The 24,466-nt window shown below is 34.5% G+C and overlaps 1 protein-coding gene across 1 annotated transcript in view; it reads left to right on the top strand.

Annotated features, from left to right (window-relative positions):
- csmd3a (CUB and Sushi multiple domains 3a) overlaps positions 1-20,925 on the top strand; it is a gene marked incomplete at both ends in the record, with an annotated part of 275,340 nt that extends 254,415 nt beyond the window's left edge. Inside the window, 11 exons of the mRNA XM_079429665.1 lie at positions 696-869; positions 10,966-11,139; positions 11,376-11,449; positions 14,508-14,619; positions 16,077-16,256; positions 16,478-16,543; positions 17,985-18,143; positions 19,386-19,498; positions 19,872-19,959; positions 20,540-20,675; positions 20,766-20,925. Of these exons, the coding sequence (XP_079285791.1) occupies positions 696-869; positions 10,966-11,139; positions 11,376-11,449; positions 14,508-14,619; positions 16,077-16,256; positions 16,478-16,543; positions 17,985-18,143; positions 19,386-19,498; positions 19,872-19,959; positions 20,540-20,675; positions 20,766-20,925 (1,436 nt within the window). The remainder of the gene's footprint in view (positions 1-695; positions 870-10,965; positions 11,140-11,375; positions 11,450-14,507; positions 14,620-16,076; positions 16,257-16,477; positions 16,544-17,984; positions 18,144-19,385; positions 19,499-19,871; positions 19,960-20,539; positions 20,676-20,765) is intronic.
- Positions 20,926-24,466: the final 3,541 nt, after the last annotated feature.

Raw genomic sequence — 24,466 nt, 5'->3', positions numbered from 1 at the left:
TTCGTCTCTAGTGGTTGTATATTTTGGTTCGAAACGCCTAGGGAAACTGCCTTAAATGAGGGCGTGTTTGTGAATATCATTACCTGTATTTTTTTAAATATCTGTTTTATAAATAAGTAAACAACACATTAAACCACACTAGCACACATTGAGACAAGAGTTAACTGTAGAATAAAGGTAGATTTGAACTAAAAGGACAAGTATTTTATTTTATTGTTTCTGTTTTTGTCTCCACAAAAATATAAAACTCTATTCAACACTGATAATAATAATAAATGTTTCTTGAGCAGGATATTAGAATGATTTCTGAAGGATCATGTGACACTGAAAACTGGAGTAATGATGCTGAAAATTCAGCTTTGCATCAAAGGAATAAATTATATTTCAAAATAAATTCACATAGAAAACAGTTATTTAAAATTATAATAATGTTTTGCAATATTGTTTTTATCGCCTCTTTGATTAAATAAATGCAGACTTGGTGAGCATAAGAGACATCTTTAAAAAAAGACCAGACTGACCAAACAACCTAAATTTTGCCACCACATTTGTGACATTACCTAATTTGCATAATCCCTTTATTGAAACGACCTGTGAAACAACACCGGCAGCATGTGCAAATGAGTGACAGCATCGCCAGGCTTTCATGCATTCCTAATGAACTCGGATCTCTCTCCATGTGTTTGTCTCTTCAGCGGTGACCTGCGCTCCTCCGCCCGGCGTGTCTAACGGTGAGGTGGAGGGCTCTGTGTTCGAGTGGGGCACGAGCGTGAGCTACCGCTGCTTGATGGGATACGAACTGTCCTTCCCCGCTGTCCTCATGTGTGTCGGCAACGGCTCCTGGAGTGGAGAAGTTCCTCTGTGCCTGCGTGAGTGATGTTCTTAACCTGTTCTGAACCTTTCTTTCTCTTGTCCAAGCTGCTTTTTTCCATACAGTGAAATTGAAAGGTTTTTTATTTATTCTGTTAGGCATCAAAGAGAACAAAAAACACTAAAAGCACCTGAAGTGGTCCATACAACTTGGACATTTAATGTCTTCTGAAGTCATATATACAGTTTACGTGAAAAAGAGACTGAAATTTAAGCCTGAAAAGAGACTGAAAATTAAAACTAAAAATATATATATATATTTTTTTTACTGTTAAACTTCCTCTTTGCCATATCGCTCAAATCTCAATTGTTGCCTAGAGTAATCATTGTGATCAATAGTGTTTGGCGCCAATGAAATCAAACTTGTCAAAGTTCATCTGAACCATAGAGCTATAGAACTGAATTGCTCATGATGACATCATAAAAAGCAAAGCCACTGCATCACTATATTACTATTAGTATCACTATGAAAACTGTAATTCAAGTAAAATAGAAATTGAAGAGTTTGAAATAGATGTTGTTCAATAAAGAGATAAAATACATGCAAAAACATGAAGCATATTTCAAGATCATGCATGGTAAACTTTGAATTTTAACACAGTATAGTGCAATATATTAACAATGAGGCTTGTGTTTATTCTGTATCTGAATCAGTTTCTGCTTATAATACCAAATATATGTCAAGCTATTGTAGTAATTCAGAAGATTTCATCTATTAACTACTGCTATGGTGCTTTTTTTGGGTGCTATTGTTTTAATAGTCCTCTCCTTGTAGAACCAAAGTAAAAACTCTAGATGTTCAACATTTGTTTGAATACAATATTTCAAAAATAGTTTCACACTTAAATTCTCAATTGTCCTGTGAGTTGGTATAACATGCATAATAAAAATAAAAATGCTTAGTTTGTTCTTATATTTATTCAAAGGTGTTATTGGTGATTTCAGCAGTTTTGTTAACTTGAGTCATACTCCCTCTTTCCAAATCTTTGCCCTCCAAAGACATTTTAGCCAACCTGATGTCAGCAAACCAGAATGTGCAGAGAGTGATTCTGATTGGCTAGTGTTTTGACTGCTTAAAAAGCATGAGTCACTCTCTTGACCATTTTTTAGCTGTTTACAGAGTCTGGGTCTGTCACGGAGAGACAGGTGTGATTTCTCCAGACACCTATTTCAGTGATATCTGTCAGGGGATAGGGACATTTTATGCATACTGATGCAAAAACTTTTCGCCTTACAGCATTTTTACATAAAGCAGCGAGATCTTGATATTGCAAATGAGAACAGAGAGCTGTCACATAAATATATATCCAGAAATTATTAAGAAATAGATGCACATGCTGATAAAGTGAAAATGCACTGTACATTTCATATAGAGTAAAACAAGTGCATTGCAAATTGTAGTGTCAAATGAAATAGTACTATGAATGCCAAACATGTGTTACTATTCCTGGTGGATATTTACACACACACACAATTTATCCTGTCATATAAAAGGGAGTGTAAAAGGGCTGTCAAAATTAACATTATAAAAAAGCATTTTTTTTACAATGCTTAATGCAGGTTCTATTTGACCATGTAAATCACCATAGTTCGGGGTTCTCCTTCACATAGCATTATTTGTAGCTCACGTCCTATCCAATAATCGCAAAGAACTTTGTGCTTTGTTGCTTCTGATAGGAAAAAAGTCTCAGCTCTCAAGTAATGTCAATTTTATTGCAAAATTCATACACTAAATCACATTTTGATGCTCTTAAATGTGGCGTGACAGATCACTTTAGCCACATCAATTCAAGCAGCAGTGCAGCCTCTTTCACTTTAATACAAGTTATAGCACAAAATAAATATGAGTGAATATCAGAAGGTATGTTGACGGATACAGTACAGTACAGATACTTTCTGAAATGTCATCATGTTTTATGTAATCGCTCAATCAGCATTTCAACTGAAAAAAGACGTCAAATAAAACCGATTATGAACAATGTCACTTAGCATTTACCTGAAGAAAGTTATCCAGTGTTCACAACTGTCCAGTGTCCATTACTTTCCATGAAATGTAACAAAGGCAATCGGTTACTTTTTTTATGTAGTAACGCAATATTGTAAAGCATTAATTTTAATAGCTATATTTGTGTATGTGTGTTTGTACGTACATACATAGCATATATACATATGTCAAAACAATATAAAACTATCTGTATAAAACTCATTTGCAGCAGGAATTGGCGAGAGTCAAGAATCTGAAATATTTTGAATTTTGTTCAACTGTTTTGCAAGTCAGATGCAAATGAGGTATGAAATGAGATGAAAAGAAGCATTTTTAGCAGCACAAAGATACACGCTGAATAACTCTGATACCAGCACGCTTATCAGCTTTTATTTGTGAGAGCTTTTTGCACAATCCTTTTGTTCATAAATGCAAACAGGCTTGCTTTTCATCGTCCATAACCAACAATCCTCTATGATCCATAAAGAAAAGCAATCTCCTCCTAAACAGCACAGTGTCAGCTGGGAGAGAGCGTAATTAGCATTTAATTTTCTGATGACTTCATGGCATTTCTCTCCATTCAGATGGCAGATATCCATACATTAATGCTTTCATTACATTCACGATGGATAGAAACGATGAATGACATGCAGCACAAGCTTCTTGCTTAATCCCAGTTTCATAACGTTTTTTTTTAATTCTAGCAAACATGCTATTTTTAAGTAAACAACTCATTAATTTCTTCCTCATTAACAGCCACAAACTTTCCAAATGTACTTTGGAAAACAGTATTTTTTTTTTTCGCTTGAATGAATTCTTTGTCAAACAGTAAGATTTTTCCAGCTGTGTCCCAACTCTACATGTTACATTCCCCTTATAATGCCATAGTATCTGCGTTTTCCGTTCAACAGCAACCTTTAAGAAGGTGTTTAATTGTGCCCTGTGCACAGGCTGTAGATAAGGTGCCAGAAATTCCAGATTGTCACTTTTTAGTGCTGATAAGACATAAATCGTAATTCATTCTTTCAGGACTACAGCGCTACAAGATTAGAGCCGTGCTAATGCTCGCTTCGAAGAACACAGATCATAGACAAATGGCAGCTCAGAAATTAAAGCCTCGTCTCATAGATCCAGCTCAACACCGCGTGGCAATTTCCATCAATATGATATAAAATAAGAATTAGAACTCTCTTTTTCTTCATTTTCAATAAATATCAAGTGAAATGAGGTGCAGAAAACGTTGGTTGTCGAGGTGGTCAAAGTAAATATTAGATTTTATTTTAAAGGCTTATAATTTTTTGGACAAGTCTAAAACCTTGATTTGTATTTTTTTTTCTGCATTAAATAAACATTTATTTTCATATTTATAAATATTAAATAAAATAATTAAATTGTTGTTGTTGTTTATTCCTTCAATTAAATTGTTTATTCCTAATGTTTTTTCCTAAATACATTTTTGATAATATTTCCCCCCATAGATTTCTTTCTTTCTTTTATTTTTCTTTTATTTATTTATTTTATAAAAAAAGATTTCTGAAGGATCATGTGACACTGAAGACTGGAGTAATGATGCTGCAAAATCAGCGTTGCATTGCAGAAATAAATTTCATTTTAAAATATATTAAAATAGAAAACATTTATTTGAAATTGTAATAATATTTCATAATAATACTGTTTTTGCTGTATTTTTGCTGATATAAATGTAGCTTTGCTGAGCGTAAGAGAAAAATCTTATTGATTCCAATCTTTTAAATGACGTGTATAATTACATAATATGCAAACACATGTTTTTTAGGTAAACTTTAAGTAAAACGTTTTCCCAAAATACTCATGCTTGGTTAATTTTTATAGTTTAGAATTTATCTTACATACAGTATCTAACAACAACCCCAAAATTTAGAATTTGTGCTTCTAATGCATAACAATAAATTGTGTGACACCGAAGTGTACTGTATTCACGGAAAGTGCTGTATATTAAAGCATGGAATCTGCCCATCCGAAGATTTAATGGCCATATTTAATCAGGTTAACGCAGTTAGCACACTGTCAATACGTTTGCCCATCTGCACCAAGCTGCAGTGTGAAATTGTTGTATCTCCAAAGCATTGTATTATTCATCAAGGAACTTGTTTCTGACACGGGGCCTGGCTGGGTCCTCCAGTTCTGATTATTATGCATAACTTACTCTAGCCTAGAGCTGTTGAAATAATTTTCTCTGAGAAAGAAAAACCCAGCAGTCAGATGAGAATGGTCGGCGTGCACTGTAAAAACATCACTGATTCCATTGTCGCGGTGCCACATTTGGCCTGCGAGACCTGTCATTGCATGTGGAATATATAATGCTAGTAAGTCTTTATGTGTTGTGCATATTTGCATCGTTATCTATCATTGGCCTGTCACATTTATGTAAAGAGTACACTCGGTCAAATTACAAAATGCATTAAATCAGTATGCATGTGTCTTTGTTCTATCTTTCTTTAAAATAAATCTTATTTGCTTTAGTATTTTATTGTATATGATATCCATTATAAATTTTGGCCGCAGTAATATTAGATCAGCAGTAGTAGTTGCCAACTGAATTGAATTTTTCAATAACCAATGCTGATATCAAGACAGCAGAGTCACAAAAATAACGGAAATATACTCAGTATTGGTGTTGCTAAAATACTATAAATACTTTTATTTATTATTGTATAATAATTATTTTATTTAGATTTATTACAACCACAAACATTCTATTATAACACATATGTAACAAATAATACACCAACATTACATGTTACTTATCACATTATTAATTTCGATCACTTATTATTCAATAATTTGACCAATAATGGAATTAGAGAAAATTTGTATCTATTCAGCTTACAGATTGGAACCCTGTATCTCCTGCCCGAGGGCATCAGCTCATACTCCTTATGGAGACTATGTCTTGAGTCACCAATAATTTTAAGACTCTGCTTCCTAACAGACCTCTCAGAAATGTCCTGAAGAGAAAGTGGGGAGAACATACCAATTATTTTTCCAGCTCTTTTAATCACATTTTAAAGTTGTGACCTAAGTTTAACAGTTAAACTGCCAAACCATATTGTAGAACCATAACATATTATCGATTCAGTAGTTGATCTGTAAAACAGAAACATGATACTTTTGTCCACCCTATAAACCCTGAGCCTTCGCAAAAAATGCAAGCGCAGACTAGCTTGTGTACAAACATAGTCCACTTGATGACTCCACCGCAGCTGAGAATCAAAGTAGATACCTAAATACTTATATGTTGTTAACTGCTTCCTCCTGATTAACTAAAATTGGACTATGATCACCCACCAACCTCGGGTCAAAGATCTTTTCTTTATTTTTTTTACATTCAACATCAAGTTGTGTTCCTCACACCACTGCACAACTGCTTCGATCTCTGATTTATACAGGCCGACATCTGAATTTAAAACGGAGTATAGCTGTATCATCTGAAAATTTGATAATATAGTTGTTTATGTACTGATTTCTACAATCATTCATATATAATGTAAAAAAAAGAGGGGAACTTACACAGCCTTGAGGAGCTCCAATTTTTGTGACCAATATATCAGGAAAAAATTTAATTAATTTTCACTTGCTGTTGTCGTCCAGTTAGAAATGCATAATACCATTTAATTATATAAGGGTTCACCTTCATCTGTTTCAACTTAAATAACACAGTATCTGGAAGTAGAGTATTAAATGCTGAACTCAGATCCATAAACATCACTCTAACATAATTGTTACGACCCTCCTTAGATTGTTAAGTGTCTAGGGATTGAAAAGGGGACATTAGACCAGATCAGACCACTGTCGGCATGACACACTGGGTATGGCACTTAATTTACAAGAATAAATATGCAAGAGTAAAGAATGTAATTATTTACAAAAGAGAAAAACAAATCTATTCACAAGAAAAACTAGATACACCGGCAATGTTTACAATATTGGATAACTGGGGAGGATGAAGGGAACCTGGATCGTGCAAAAGGAAAAAAAAAAAAAAAAAAAGAAATCTCACTAACCCATTTTGATCTAATCCTAAACTTAAAAAAAAAAAAAAAACATCTTCAACTTGTTGTTTTTGTGGGGGTGGGGGTGTTGATGGCGCAGGGGATAAGACACATGCCTTTGGTGTGAGAGACCCGGGTTCGAATCGACTGTGAGACACAAATGTGTCCCTGAGCAAGACACTTAACCCCTAGTTGCTCCAGAGGCGTGCGACCTCTGACATATTTAACAATTGTAAGTCGCTTTGGATAAAAGCGTCAGCTAAATGAATAAATGTAAATGTAAACTTAACTTTCGAGATATCGTAACTCAACCGCACTAACTAATCAAACAAAAATACAGAAAGTGGCACAGATCCCTAGCCTAGTGTGTCTATACAACAAAGTCAACCTAAATGTGACATGACTTACCTACGCCTTCACCTCCTTCCAGTTTTAACACATTTTTGAAAAGCTATCCAAAGCTTTCAAATATAACGGATAAGGAGTTTCAGGACAGCCCAAATAGGTAACTATTACATGGCAGTCAAAGCACACTACAAACTAAACCAAACCAAACCACAAAGAAAGAAACACAAAGGCAACAAATATAACAGCTCAAGTTCACAAAAGGTGGCTGCTCTAATAGACTGGCGTTCCCTTTATATAGTATGCTGAATGTCGTCAATCAGTGATCGTGACTGAAGAAAAGCCCCCTCATGTCATCACAGCCAATCAGCTCATCCCAATGATTGACAAGTGAGACAACCAATCCACGTCACCTGCAAAAATGAAAGTAAAAAGGAGGGAGGAAGAAAAAAACTCAAATTACTCAAACAACAACTCAATGTCACAAAGGGACTTAACATATGCTACAGGATTTTCAAGGTGTTTTAAAATAAAGTGCATCATAATATTCAAAACATCTTCTGTACTCCTGTTTTCTTTATACACAAATTGATAAGGATCTAATTTATGCAATACATTCTCTCTATTTCTCTGTCACAATACGTTCAAGTGATTTCATCACTATGGACGTTAATGCCACTGGCCTAAAGTGATTAGATTTTTTTTATTTTATAACAAATACAAAGCATTCTCAGTACTCTCACAAGTGTTGCCAAAATTGTGTATTTTATTTTATAATGATATATTTATTTTTATTTTTATCATTTTAATTTGTTTAATTTAATTTTGTTTTATAATTTTACTTAATTTTGCTTAATTACAACCACAACCATTCTTATTACTAACTTAAATGTTGCTCATTTGTTTTGTCTTTTATTTTATTTTATTTGTTTATTATTTTACATACATTTTTTGTTTATTTTGTTTTACTATCTTATTTTAATTTGAAATATTATTACTTTATATAAATTAATAATATATTTTATATAAATTGTTTATTTAGTTTTACTATTTTATTTTACTAAATGTTTTATTTTATTTTAATTTTATTTTATAACAAACAAAGCAATCTCACTGGCACAACTGTATTCATTTATTTATTTATTTGATTGTTGTGTTATTTTTTATTTATTTGACTTAATTTTGCTTTATTTTACTACAAGCACGTTTATTATTTATCTTCTTTTGTACAACACTTTGGTCTATACATTGTGGTTTTGAAAGTACGTCAGAAATAACGTAGTTTTATTTATTTGTTTATATTGCACATTGTTTTACAATTTTATTTTATTTTATTTTATTACAAAAGCAGTAATTCAATGAAATTCTGATGTCCTTAAGTGCAACTAGTGTCCAAATACTCACTGTATGTGGAAATAAGTGAGTATTAATCATCAAAATCACATATTTGGATGTGGATAATGCTTGTGAAGGGCAGATACCTTGCCCGTTCTCCTTCAGGTACCTTGCGTAAAATGCGACTGGGCGAGCTCGTTTATCATAGCAGACTGCAAAGGCTTTATGTATCAAAGCACTGGCAAGAAAGCCTGATCCACAGACCGACTGATCTGCCGTTTAAAACTGATTTAGAGCCGTTTAACCGCACCGGCAGCTGACGGCCATTGGAGTTGACGTGTATTAAATGCCATACAGATGCTGTGCAATGTGATCTGCTGCATTGGAGCAAGTGCTCGGCTTGTCTCTGCGGTGGACAAAGTCCGTGTGATCACATTCAGAGCCGGTGGGCTCAGGCTTTCTCATCCCACCCTGTGAATTATACATCACAGAGCGTGCCAGCCGCCATGCCCCCCTTTGGCCTTCTGCTTCGTTTTTAAAGAGGGATAACTACTCTGATTTACATTCAGGTGAGCCTACCTCTGCACTCGTGGCGCCTCTCGACTTCTGATCTTTAAATACCATGAAGCCTGCAGAGCTTTGCTGCAATTTATATGTCAAATGCCTTTGCCCCGCTGAAATCATGACATGTCAAATGTGGAAATAGGTTTAATTTTGGGTCTGTCAGTCTTATGCGCTCTCTTTTTCGTTCTTCTTGTATGGAGAAAGAATTACTGTCTAGCTGTTTACCTTCGATTTATAGTGTATTATAGTGGAAGTGTATGTGTATGTATGGTATGTATGTACAAGAAAATGCACTGGAAAATGCTTTTCAAAATGTAAAAATAAAACCTGATTTTCAAATCATATGCAGAGATTTCCTCCGGAACTTTAAGTCCTGCCTGGTTAATAATTGACTCTGTGTTGAATTCGAACCAGCATATATTTTTAAGCAGTATATTTCTCCTGTTCGGTCTGGCTCCACCTCAGGAGTTTGTTTTGATGGTCAGGTTGGGTTATGCGCAGATAAATCATTCAGAAAACAAGGCTATCAGACTCGATTTTCCTTGACAGCGGCTGTGATGGGATCAGCCACGTAAGTTTCAGAAGCAAATCATTTTCTGAGAAGAAAAAATCAGAAACAGAATCCTGATTATCAAATGCTTGTTAGATGCATTAAACATAAAATGGCTTATTAAAGTTAAAATTAAATCAATATTGCTCCTGTCTCCTTTCTTGAAGGTGAGATGTGATTTTATTTTTGTTAAAATACCCTAATTTATCCTACTTTAATGTATAGACCAGTGTTATTTTCGCATTATTTACAGGGTCATAGCTGGGGTTTGTGGGGCCCCGGTGCAGGTTGGACCCGTGGGCCCTGTTTGAAATTGTGTAAATAGCGCAAATAAATAAATAGAACAAAGATACAAATTAAACAATGTATAAGTTTTTTCAAGTTTATAGGTGTCCAGGTACAGAAACCGAATCAGATGTGAAATCTCAATGCATAGTCTTTGTGTATGGTTTGTGAGACGAGGCTCTCTGTGGTACGCCCTGAACACGCTGCGCGAGTACTCGGTTGAGTTCTTTCGCTTCTTGTGCTTGAATGTAACTCTTTTGAATGTTTAAATTGGCAAGGCTTAAAATCACGTGCAGATGATAAGCTTCCGTGGCCCATCAACTGTTCTGAGCGTCTTTTTAGGCTGGCCTTGGCCAGTTGGTCGAAATCAGGGCCCCCCCCACAGTCGCGGGCCCCTATAATCATCACCACCTTTCACCCCACTAGCAACAGCCCTGATTTTTATCAGTTCTATCAGTTTTTATTTCAAATAAGCTTTTATTTTTGTATTTTCAGTTGAATTTAGATTTTTAGTAATTTACATGCTTGTAATTTTTTATTTACTTTTAATTTACTTATTTTCATTCACTTTTATTTTCTATTTATAAACAGTTGGGAATTTTAGTGCTTTTAAACTTATTTTAGTTAGTTGCCAGTGCCAGTTTTCATTTTATTTTATTTGTAAACCCTTTTATTTGTATTTTATTAAATGTATTTAATACCTTTAGTTTAGGTTTACAAAAAAGAACCCTGGTAGGGAACAACTATAACATTTATTTCAACTTGCCAGGGCAAAATTTCTCATTTTCATTTAGTTTACTTGTTTTGTTTTGCGTTTGTTTTGTTTTGAACTAAAATATGTGTGTTTTTGTTTTTTTAATTAACAATAATAACCCTGGTAGAGACAACTAGATTATTTGCAGTGAGATTCCAGTGAATAAAATCAGCATATTTCACTCAGGAAAGTCGATGTAAATAAACTGGGCTACTAATGGTAAATTTCATATGAACTATCTTTACAGCCAAGTTCTGCGGTGACCCTGGTTTACCTCCACGCGTCAGACGTGAGGGTCAGAGCTTCATCTTCAAAGCCGAGGTCACCTACAGCTGCAGCGCCCCCTATGTGCTGGTGGGCTCCTCGACACGCACCTGTCAAGCAGACGGCACGTGGAGCGGGACGCAGCCGCGCTGCATAGGTACACCAGCCTCTGTTCTCAAAAGAACATTTCAACCTCATCAGCCAATGCCGCTAAACCAGTAATGGCCATAATATCCACTCCAGCTTTGATCTATGATGAAAATGTGAACATTATGACCCGCTGCTGTGGGTTACTACCATTTCATCAATGACTACATCTACTTTTCCTAATCCAATAATAAAGATAACAATGGCGAAGCTGGTAATGACCGTGTCATTCTGCTTTTACCGCAGAACCGACTCGGACGACGTGCGAAAATCCCGGTACTCCGGAGTACGGATCTCTGAACAGCAGTCTGGGCTTTAAGGTAAGAAGGAGTTGAGCTGCGAGCGATGCTCTTTGACTATCTAGGACTCTCGTATCAAAGCCATTATGATGAGAATAAGTTCAAAAGGCCCATTTCTGTCAGTTGTAGGCCGCTTTTATCTTCAAGTGCAAAAACGGCCTTTTCAATTGGCACAATGTGACTTTTGATGTGCTTAAGAATTTAAAATAATATTTTCCATCATTGCTGAGACAAAAGGAGATCCGCTCGCCCAGTGACAGAATGATCCGAAGGCGTTAATGCCACATCAGAGAGACCCTTCATTTGAGTCTGTGTCAGAGTGGGTCTCTGGCGAGGTATTGCCGTCTTTCTGGACTGTCCTGTCTTTATATATGCGCAATTGATTTATTGTCAAGTTGATTCAGTCAAATGCTGTTTGAAGCACCCGTGGCAGTTTCAGGATGTGTGACTGTCTCCCGCCATCAGCTCTTATTGTCTGGGGAGAGTTTACTCTTCAAACACTCACTATATCTGGCCAAACTCCTCTGCCAGTGCTTTAATGGCTCTTCAGACTCTGCCGTTTCTTCCTCAGAGGGGCATTAGAAATGAAAAATGAATTGGGCTCTTTAATATGACATCCATTGCCAACTTTGCCTGCTATAATGTCAGATTGGCAGTAAAAGTGGTCAACTGAATTGGGTTTTTCAGCAGAGTCAGCATTGACTGACATTGTATGATACAATCAATTTAAGTCTGAAACATACTTCGCATTAGCATGAGTGTTGCTTAAATATAGGCCTGTATATTTAATAAAAAAATAATTAAATATATTTTTATTTTATTTTATTTTATTTTATTTTATTTTATTTTATTTTATTTTATTTTTCAACCACAAAACATTATCAGTGTTGGTGCAAATGTTATTTTATGTTATGTTAAATCTTATTTTATTTTATATTATTTTATTTTATTTTTACAAAACTCAGTATTGGAACAAGTGATGCAAAAATATGTATTTTATTTTATTTACTTTACTTTGTTTTATTATTATTATTTATTTGTTTTACAACTCCAAAAGTATTTGTGGCTAACACAAGTGTTGCTGAAAAAAAATATTTTTATTTTATTACAACAACAAAACATTGTGAATTTAACATGACAAATTTCCAATGGCAATAATATTGATTTTTTTTTTTTTTTTTTTTTATTGCGACCACAAAATATAATATTACCATAATTTCAAGTAAATAAAGTCCAGGCATTTTCCCATGGAGGTAAAAACAGATTTTGAATATATTGTTTAGCAAGCTGAATATTGGTGAATATTTATATCTATCCATTTATTGTATGTTTGCATAGAGCAGGTTTCTGATCTTCATTTTAACAAAAAAAAAAAAAAAATTCTGAAATCAATTGGATGGTAATTTTACACAATTTTGATGTTAAGTATGAATGACAACAACAAATATGTGTTATGCATTGCCAAAACGATCAGATAGATTTTTGAGCCGTCAATCATGCGCTGCCAATGGCAATGATCTCAAAAAGACAGTCGTTACTGCCAGCACCTATAGTTGACGGGTCTAATATGAAAAGCGTTTGTCTGTTGAGTTTGCTTTGGATCACTCACGCCTTGAGGAATGAGCTCTTTGAAGGGCAAAATAAAAAGCCGGTCCTCACGGCTGGCTCTCTGTGAACACAGGGCTCTCCGCGTCTTGTTTGTGTCAGTCAGGCTTCTGTTGTCACCGATTCCTTTGGAAGTATGTGGTGTAATGAAATCTAATGTTCCAGTGTTGTGAGCCTTTCATCTCAGCAGGACTCACAGACTCCGCTTCCCCTCCTCAACATTTGCATGTTCTGCTATAATGCTCAGAGTTATCTCTGCTGCTTCCTTCACATGAAGGCTGGTTTTCCTTACAACGCATAAAAACTGAAAGAAGTAAGACTGAAGGATATACAGGTATAGTGAATACGAGGAGAGTGTGGAACATTCAGAACTGAAATGAGATAATGTCTTTTGATTTGTTATTTAATTCTTTAATTTAAATCGAGCTTCTAAACAGGATGCAGAATGGGCTTCTTTTTTTAAAATGATGCACTTACTGAAATTAATTGATTTATAGGCAGTGTAAAGTAATTTATTTCAATTAAAATGTTTGCTTATTTTTTATATATTTCGTATGTATAGTTCTCCATTTATTTATTTATTATTTATTCATTTATTAATTCATTAATTAATTCATTTATTTTTATAAATATAGTCTATGTTATTATATTATATTATAAATATTATATTAAAAATCAAACGCTATATCATTCAAAAATTTGGGGTCAACACTTTTTTTGGGGAAATTAATCATTTTAATTCAATTAAATTAACCAAAATTGTCAGTAAAGTCAGTAAAGACACTATATATATATATATATATATATATATATATATATATATATATATATATATATATATATATATATATATTATATTATATTTTTTTATTTTTCAGATAAATGCTGTTTTTATGACATTTCTATTTATCAAATAATTATGTAATAATGAGTAATGATGCTGAAAATTCAGCTTTGGATCACTGGAATAAATTACATTTTAAAATATTTTCACATTTAAAACGGTTATTTTAAATGGTAATAATATTTCACAATGGGACTGTTTTTATAGTATTTTTGATCAAATAAATGCAGTCTTGGTAAGGATACGAGTCTTTGTTGAAATAAATAAATAAACAAACAAATTAATTAAATTTTATTGACTCCAAACTTTTGAATGGTGGTGACTTTTCTTTTTGGCTGATTTTAATAAAAAGTGGCAATAATTCTGTAGCCATTATATCTAGAATTATTAGCTTACTTCCTCCTTTTCTTATGGTCTTTACCTTTACTGTAGTTCAGTTCAAACTCATCATATTGTCATTATGCTTATACTGTATCAGTTGAACAGGAGACGATTCTTAAATCCTGAATTTTGAACGGTCCTGATATCTGTTGTATTTTCACCGACAGTGTTTTTGAGTGTGAGAGGAGAGATGTCGAGGTGTGTGTGTGTGTGTGGGGGCGCTCTGACAGGCTTATCTCTGTGCCTCAGGTGGGCAGCACAGTGAAGTTCCACTGTCAGACGGGCCACTTGTTACTGGGCTCCACCACACGGACGTGCCAGCAAGATTTGACCTGGAGTGGCACTCAACCAGAATGCATCCGTGAGTCCCTCTCGCTTACCTCCACAACAGACGCCTACTTGCACAGCTTTTGGTTGGATTTGTGAGTGTGTGTGCATTGTACTTCATCTTTTCCAGATGTCTGTTATTTTGTTTTCTTGGCAAGTCATCCATTTTGCATGTCACAATACAACTTTGATTTCATCCTCCAGGAGTTTTGTTTTTCCATATTCATGTCATTCCATGTGAAAATGAAAAATATTGCTTTACCAGACATCCAGTACATCACGTGAATGGACAAGCTCTGTTGCATTTATTATGAGAAGCTCTAGTAAGTGTGTTACTGGGTTAATCTCACAAAACTTTTCTGTCATTTTTCACAAATGAAATTACAAATGTTTATTCTACTTAATTAATTTTAAGCCTATTTTTAGGACCCTTTAGCATTTGCATATTCTTTTGATATATTGCATATTCTTAGAAAAAAACACTTTCCCTCATCTGATTATTCTAATTAATGTAATGCAAATATTATATTACTGCACTAAATATGGATATATATGGATGTAATGATTCTTATAATTAATTATAGTATATGTGACAAAACTTAAGGGTCAATTTTTTTAAATAAATAAGCTTTCCATTGATATATGGTTTGTTAGGATATGACAATATCTGGCCGAGATACAACTATTTGAAAATCTGGAATCTGAGGGTGCAAAAAATCTAAATATTGAGAAAATTGCCTTTAAAGTTGTTCAAATGAAGTTCTTAGCAATGCATATTACTAATCAAAAATTAAGTTTTTATATATTTATGGTAGGACATTTACAACATATCTTCATGGAACATGATCTTTACTTAATATCCTAAATCTATCATTTTGACCCATACAATCTATTTTTGGCTATTGCTACAAATATACCCCAGCGAGTTAAGACTGGTTTTGTGCTCCAGGGTCACATATTATATTATTGCACTAAATATGGATGTATATGGATGTAATGATTCTTATTTTTAATAATCATTCTAAACATTGCAATGCATATTTTTTCCAGAAAATACCACCAAAACTAATTTATATGTATAATAACTGAGTGGTAATGATCCAGAGAAACTTTATACTGTAAATCATCTAATTTCCCCCAAAATTCTTATCAGTGTGAAAATGAAAGAAAAAAAAAGCTTTGTTTTCTAATTATGTAATTATTGTAATGCATTTCTTATTATGTTATTATATGATGTTATATTTCTTATATATTATATATTATGATTATTATTATATTATATTATTTTGTATAATAAAGTTAAATAAAATAAAATTATTTAAAATATTTAAAAATGAAAATTACAGAAAGAAAAAAAAACATTATTATAGTACTTACGGTGTTTTATTTATTTTTCCTTTTTGGTATGAAAATGAAATGGATGTTTTGTTATGAGATGTCCCCATCCATCAGAGCCTTAGAGCTTACTGCTTGACATATCTTCTAATGCAGCCCACTCCTGTAAGCAACCAAAGACCCCGCCGCATGCCAACGTGCTGGGTATGGACCTGCCCTCCTTTGGCTACACGCTGCTCTATTCCTGCCAGCCTGGTTTCCTTCTCACCGGGGGCTCGGAGCACCGTGCGTGCCGGTCGGATGGATCCTGGACTGGGAAGGTGCCTGTTTGTAGAGGTACGCAGTCCAACACCCCATCAATACAGAACTCAGATGTGTTTTGCACCTCAACTTTGTGACCTGCAACTTTTCTGCCGTTTCTTTTGTCTTGTCGAGGCAGAAGCCGACTGATGGCGTTTCCTTTGCTTGATGTGGGAAGTCATGTGTGAAATGCATTTTCTTAAACCCATTTCAAATGCAGTGACTCGTTGTTGCTGTGATATGCATTTTTCTTTCAGCTGGCTCAAAAACAACTGAAAAAGTCATAACGCCTGTTCAAGGAACATTGAGTCCCAAAGTCAACGGTGAGTCTCACTGTGCTGTGCAAAATATTACATGTATGATCTAAAATTAATAATAATCACTGCTTGCACTTGTTTATTTCCTTTATTGTGTTTAAAGGTATGTCTTAAAGGGACAGTTCACTAAAAAATTGTCATCATTTTAAACATAATTAAAAAAAAATTTAAACCTGTTCGAGTTTCTTTCAGCTGTCGAACACAAAAGAAGATATTTTGAAGAATGCTGGTAACCAAACAGTTGATGGTAGCCATTGACGTCAATAGTATAAAAACAAAATACTATGGAATTCAATGGCTACCGTCAACTGTTTCGTTACCAGTATTCTTCAAAAAATAACTTCTTTCATGCAGGTTTGGAACAAGTGGATTGTGAGTAAATGATGACAAAATGTTCATTTCTGGGTGAACTATCCCTTTAAAGGAAAGCAGTTTGTTTGGGAATAACCTGTATATAGTGTCAGATATCAGGGGAGTGACTTGTACTGAAACTAGCCAATCAGAAGCATTCTCTGCCTGTCAATCATTTTGTGTGTTTGGGTTTACTGACATTATTTTGACTGACAATGGTGGATGTTTGGCAAAATGACAGCTTGAAAAACACTTACAATACCTTTAATTTATTTTTATAAAATTATAAATATTAACATTGGATGAGCCACATTTCAAGTTATTGTAAACTAGGTGATGCACATGCTTCAGTTCAGTTCTATATTAATGCAGTGACTGTAAACAGTGAATGATATTGTGGTGATTTATAAATGTTTATCAGTTCACAGTATGAGTGATTTTATATCATTATATTATGGTATCACAATAGTTATTTTTACTCAATAAAAATAATTTATATATTTAATAACTGGGTGAATAAATAAATATTAATATTTTTATTGTGTGATTTTATATCATGGTAATAGCATCACAATATTTTTGTCATGAATAATAACTGAGTGATGTCTAAAAATCACATTTTTATAATTTTTTCTCTTTTTATTCTTTATTTGCTACTAATTTGAAAGCAAAATATCCGATTTTTCAGAAACATTTTTAAAATTAGATTTATTACGCTACACAAGAAGTAATAACATAAATCTGATTATATATTTATAAATCTACATATAATGTTGTTATATTAAGATCAGTAATCTGAATCATTCTTATATAATAGTTCATTATGTAACATTAGGCTGCACAGTTGTCAAGAAATATAGCAATTTGGACGATATAAAACGGCATTTTCACAACTTGGATCACAGTTTTAGAGTCATATTGCGCTATTAATGTTGTTGATGTCAGTGTTAAAGTAGAGAATGAGCCCGCTATGGTTTATGCTCTGAGGTCATTCACAGTCATATCTTTGGAGAGGAGTTTGAGGTGTTAATTGCGCTGATGCACAGTGTAAATGGCTTCTTAACCTCTTCTGACACATTAAATCTTCTCATTGCAGTTCCTGACGACGTGTTTGCGCCCACGTACGTGTGGAAAGGTTCGTTTGAGTATAAAGGAGTGAAACAGCCGATGACTTTGACAATCACTAGCTTTAACGCGACTACGGGGAAAGTCAATGTGACTTTAACTAACCGGCACTCAGAACTGCTGTTGTCAGGTAAGAAGTCATAATGGCAGCGCTGCACAGTACAGCTCATGTCATAAACACTTCTATCAGTGCACAAACCTGCTGCTCTGTAATCTCACCTGTTAGACTGAACAGCTTGTGTCACCAGTTGTGGGAATAATATCACTTACTGTTTGTACTAAATTGTGCCTTTAGTGCTTGCTTTTCTTAAAGACTGCAAGAGCCACTATATTTATGAGTAAATATGCATTATAAAATACCAAAACTTTTCAAAGTACTCCATCATCATACTGACAGCTGTTCAAAAGTTTGGAATTAGAGAGACTTTTTGATGTTTTTGAAATCTTATGCTCAACAAAGCTGCATTTATTTTATCAAAAAATACACTAAAAACAGAAAATAAAATTTGCAATTTAAAATTGCAGTTCTGTATTTGAATATGTAATGATATGTAATTTATTCTTGTGATGCAGAGCTGAATTTTCAGCACCATTACTCTAGTCTTCAGTGTCACTTGATCATTCAGAAATCATTCTAATATGCTGATTTGCTGCTCAAGAGCCATTAAATATTATTTTTAATGTTGAAAACATATTTTTGTAAACTGAAATGCTTTTTTAGGATTCTTTGATGACTAGAAAGTTCAAAAGGATAGGATGTATTTGAAATAGAAATCTTTTGTGACATTAGAAATGTCTTCACTGTCGCTTTTGATCAATTTTATTCATCCTTGCTGAATAAAAGTATTGATTTCTTTAAAAAAAAAAAAAAGACCTTGGAAAAGTTTCTCTCTGTGTGTGTGTGTGTGTGTGTGTGTGTGTGTGTGTGGGTGTGTGTGTGTGTGTGTGTGTGTGTGTGTGTGTGTATACATACATATATTTGTTTTTGTTTTTTTTGTTGTTGTTTTTTTGGGGGGGGGGTACTTGGACACAAGCCAAAGTATCAGATTATTCATAACAAACAGATAAATCTGACATTAATGCAAAAACAGCTTCATGGTATGAAACACTTGAGCTGAAAGCAAAAGACAAAACTTGGAAACTAATTCTATAAAGCAGATACTTCAGATTCCTAATTGGTTGAACCAGATTCAAAGCTGTTTTAAAGTAGCCAATATTTACACACATTTGACGTATCAGGTGAATTTTCTGTTATTGTAAATATTGATCCCAATACATTTGCATTAATGAGCAGGTGTACTCAATGAAGTGGCCACTGCGTGCAAGTGAGTGCAACACAAGACGTGTTTAATGTTTTGTGGTCTGAATGCAGGTGTTTACAAGAGTCGAGACGCTCGTCTGACGCTGCGGCTGTATCACATGAGAGCTCTGGTGAAGAGCACCTACAGCAAGATCACTGAGGAGACCTTGATCATGGACGGCTTTGTAAGTGAACGAGTTTCTAACTTACTACAAGCTGCATGTTTGTTCAAATAGTGCAAGTTAATGGTTCTTGGTCTTGCTCTAACTGCTAATTTTGTTGTAATTACTAAAGAAATCAGTCAAATTGTGTACCATTTTTATTGGCTGTATGTTTAAACTAGAAACTTTAGTTCTCCAAGTAGTAAAAGAACATAGATTTGTTCTCAGGTGCAATAGTGCACTGTTCACAAAACACATCTCTGGCTATTTTTAAACTTTGCAGTAAAAGAAAACAGGTATTCAGAGAGCAATACCCTGTAATATTGCACAGAACATTCGCTCTATTCAGAATTTGAGAGAACACGATGTTCATCTCTGTGCTGTTGTTCTCCTTGAGGTCTCTGCTGACCATGAAGGGAACACATACTTGTTTCAAGGCTTTATACAAGCTAGAGACTACGGCCCGTTTGGACTACAGAGACAAGGTATGCTACATTTAAGCAATGTCAAATTATATTTGTTTTAATTATAAAAATCAGAATTAATATATATATATATCCTGAACAGACAAAAATTACATTTATAAATCTAAAAATCTAAACCTTAAATATATAAAATATATTTCATTATAAATATATGAATATATGTATCAGTATTATATGAATAATAAATACATATCAAATGTTAGTATATATAAATATGTTTAATATAATATGCAGTTTACAGCACCACTATGGCACCACGTTATATTATATTTTGAACAAGAATTGCACATCTTATTATAGATACCTAGCAACAGTTATCATTCACTCATAATCACAATATCAATTATAACCAGAGCAGAGCTTTCCTAACTCTTTCATAATATCTTGCATAACTCATTAATGTAGTAACAAATGAATCACACTTGCATGTATATTTAGATTAATCAGATCTCTTTTTTTTTTGAACAATTATGTTATTTTGACACTTGACATGAGCTGGGGTTTTTTCAGTCATATGATTCAGCCTAGATTAATGTAGCTCTGTTAAAAATGATTATTTTCCCATCATGCATCATTTCAGGTCTGAACATAATAGAGCCCACCAGGAGCCCTGAGGTTCCACCCAGAACCAACAGCAGCTCTGTGGCCGTTGCGATTCTTGTGCCTTTCTTTGCCCTGATTTTTGCAGGCTTTGGGTTTTATCTCTATAAACAGAGGTGGGTGCAATTTCATCAATTAAATTACTGATGAAAAAAAGACTGGAAAATTTGATTGCTGATGGTCTTTTTCTTCTCATTTGATTGCAGGAAGTCTGATAAAGCGGAGTACAGCGGCTGCTCTGTGCATGAAAACAACAACGGTCAGGCTACATTCGAGAATCCCATGTACAACACCAATTCCAAATCCATCGAGGGGAAGGTCGTCCGCTTCGATCCCAATCTCAATACGGTTTGCACAATGGTTTGAGGGTTTGATGCTGTCAGAACTGTCACTTTTGTGTTGGTATATTACTTGTTTTAGTCTCTTTGAAGCAACTTTCAAGCACAGTTTGGGGTGCGGTACTCACACGACAGCTCAAAGCTGTGCAGGAAAACGTCATATTCTTCACCGTTCGAGTGGAGAATTATATATTATCTACATCTCACTCTGAGAGTGTTGATTTTGTATTTAAAAGAAAACAAAAACAAAAAGTTATGTGTCCTTTTTCGATGTGAGGTTCATGTGGAGCAAATTATTTTAAGCCATTCCAAGGGCGTTCACACATTCAGCGATTTGCTGCGTGGAAAAGTTGAGAAGCGTTGAACTTTATGCAAGTCAACATGATACTGTGACTACCAGTAGGAGTGAAGACATTTGATGTGATAACGTGATCCGTCTCTTGTCAGATACCATTTCTCTGCTCAAAAAAAAACATGATGCATGGAGAACCTTGTCAGAAATCATGAGCATTTAAAGTCCATTCATGCATCGATAATGGTTCATTTGCTTCATGATATGATGCTTAAGTGCTGCTGCGATTTATTTTCAGACTCTTTTCTCTACAGAATGCTCATTTGTACCGGCAAGAAAACTGATTCTTTGTCAAACGAGCTTATTTTTATTGACAGCGCATCTCAGCGTGTGATGAAAAGGCTGTATGTATGAATGCCCCTTCAGACTGTGCACATCGTCTCGTCATCGCAGTGCGCTTAAACCTACTAACCTCCTACAGATCCAAGTCACTTAAGGAGCACGAGCGTTCCTATTGGATGATGCTCACCATTCAAGTGTAAACTTCTTCATGGAATATCAACTCTCAAGTTTTTGTTCTAATGAGGAATGATTGCTATTACAAATGGTTTTCACGCTTGGCTGTTTTAAAGGAATAGTACACCCAAAAATGAAAATTGCTGAAAATTGACTCACTCTTAGGTCATTCAAGATGTAAATGAGTTTGTTTGTTCATCAGAACAGATTTGAAGAAATTTAGCATTACATCACTTGCTCACCAATAGATCCTCTGCAGTGAATGGGTGCCGTCAGAATGAGAGTCCAAACAGGTGATAAAAACTGAAATTTGTGAACTTGCTTCCAACTAAAATAAGAGTCCTCTATCTATAAAATTTATTTCTTCAGTGAAAAAGTAATCGAATCTTAATCAGGAGAGAAAACAGAGTTTACTGTCGGGGATTTGTCGTGTCAAACCGCGCATCATCCAGTGTAGACAGCATCACTGATTATAATGGGTTCTACAGTATTGTGTCACGCCGCTCGCGTCCTGTGTAGACACAGTGTTATGATAAGGCAAGAAGTAGGATCCGTGTAAATATCGGATCAGCTTTCCAGCGCTGGAGAGAACTCAAGGAGCGGAAGGCTTGCGATCGGGCGCCAAGGTTGCTCTGTTTCTTCTCGATAGGTTAGTAACATTGGTTTTGCTTTGTTTCATAGAACTAATCGTTGCCTGGGATGCATACGTATGTGTGGGGTGGAGCTATCAAAATAGGGGTGAGACCCTTTTGGGGTAAGGGCGTGTTTGTTTTGGAGATTTCAAATATCAACACTGGCTACCAGAAATCACTTACCGCACCTTTAATGATGGATTTGTTTCTTACAAACTTGTTTCACTTCACAAGACATTAATTGATGGACTGGAGTCATGTGAATTGCTTGTGGATTATTGTGATGTTTTTATCAGCTGTTTGGACTCTCATTCTGACGGCACCCATTCACTGCAGAGCATCCATTGGTGAGCAAGTGATGGAATGTTAAATTTCTCTAAATCCATTTCCATGAAGAAACAAACTCATCTTCATCTCGGATAGCCTGAGGGTAAGTCAGTTTTCAGCAGATTTTAATTGTAATTTTTTCATTGTTGATATGCTTTCTCTGTAACTGTAAGTAAGCCATTCGTGGGTTGACTTCCTGAAGAGTGTAACACTGTGGCTCTGTGGTGCTTTTCACAATACTCTTTTTGATCGAGCATCCCGACATGTCAACTTCTGAATCCAATGGAGGTGGAAGGCGTGTGAGGGGCTGTTCAGACAGAAACACATTCTAGCGTTTAAAACAATGTAACTAAACATGTTTATAGGTGCTTTATGAGCCAGTCGCAATTGTTAATAAACACTCCACTTGTTCAAACGTCCTGTAAATATCATTTGATTGGTCCATTGTTTCAAAACGGATTTCTTCAGTGCCTCTTGGTAAGAAGCAAAGTAACAGCCAACGTCATTCATTTAGCATTTGCATTGATCAGCACTTAAAAATAATGCAGAAATCCAAATATAGTTTTTGAAATGGGTCTTAAATATTTTATTTAGTTTGTTTCAAATTTTATTTAACTCAGATGCACTGTAAAAAAAATATATATAAGTTGTAAATAGATTACTGGAGTACATTTTACAAGAACTTTCTACTACAATTGTATGTTTAATTCAGTGTGTTGCTTGTGGTTTCTTTATAATTATTTTTCTCAAATGATTTCTAAATGAAAATTGTTTTAAGGCAATTCTACACTGCATTTTTTCAGTGTATGGTTTTGGCCATGAACATAATAGCCAAAGAAGCTGGCATGGTATTAGAAATACAAACTAAAAAGTGCAACTGGAAACACAAGAATGTGTCCTGTATGAACGGCCCGTAAAAGTGGGAAATTACACACTTCACCTTTAGGAGAAATAACTTTTTACACAAGTTCACTCATTGGGTTATACTTCATATTTTCTTCAGATTTGTATAGAATATTCACAAATGTGATTTGCTCACTTTAGGATCACATCTAACTATTAGCAGAATTCCTGCTTCTAAACGTTCTGTTTCATAACTCATAATAGTGCCTTGTATGATATTTCACTGGTGTTGTTGGGGAAAATGGGATAAGTTTTCTGTTTATTTATTTATCAACTACAGCTTGTTTAATTGTTCTACGAAAAGTCACTTTTGCACATACCTGCCAAATATAATCAGATATAGCATCAGTGCTATGTTTGAGTGCTTTGTGCCGTTGCCCATAATGTCTTTTCATCGACAATTTGTATATTTATACAGATGTTTTTGTTCCTTCAGAGGGTAAGCGTTGAGCGGCATCGCCGTGCTGTGTTTGGCTCTCACTATTCTTATTAATGACATGAAATATCGAACACTGTCAAAGATTTAGGATTGCTTTTAGACACTGGCTCCTTCAGATGGGTCCATCACCCTTGTAAATGCATTCATATCAAATGTACAGATATTTAAACTTTTTTCAAAAGAGTTATATTTTTGTGAGCAATTTGTCAAATAAAAGGTTATGTACATATCCATTTGTAAATGCCATTTACAAATAAAAAGTAATTTGCTTTTCTACATTGCTGGATTATTTCTTGAAATATTCAAAGCTGTGCTTGTATGATGAACATATGAGGACTGACTACACAATGTCTTAAAATCACAGATTTATCGGTTGCGTCTCAAATGACATATTTATAACATGGTATGGTGAAAATTCCTTTTGATTTTGAAATGTTATATTGGAATGACTGAGGAGGGA

The sequence above is a fragment of the Barbus barbus genome, assembly GCF_936440315.1.
Source record: "Barbus barbus genome assembly, chromosome: 12".
Classification (NCBI taxonomy): Eukaryota; Metazoa; Chordata; class Actinopteri; order Cypriniformes; family Cyprinidae; genus Barbus; species Barbus barbus.
The sequence above is the reverse complement of the archived record's forward strand: the minus strand, read 5'-3'. Positions and strand labels throughout refer to the sequence as shown.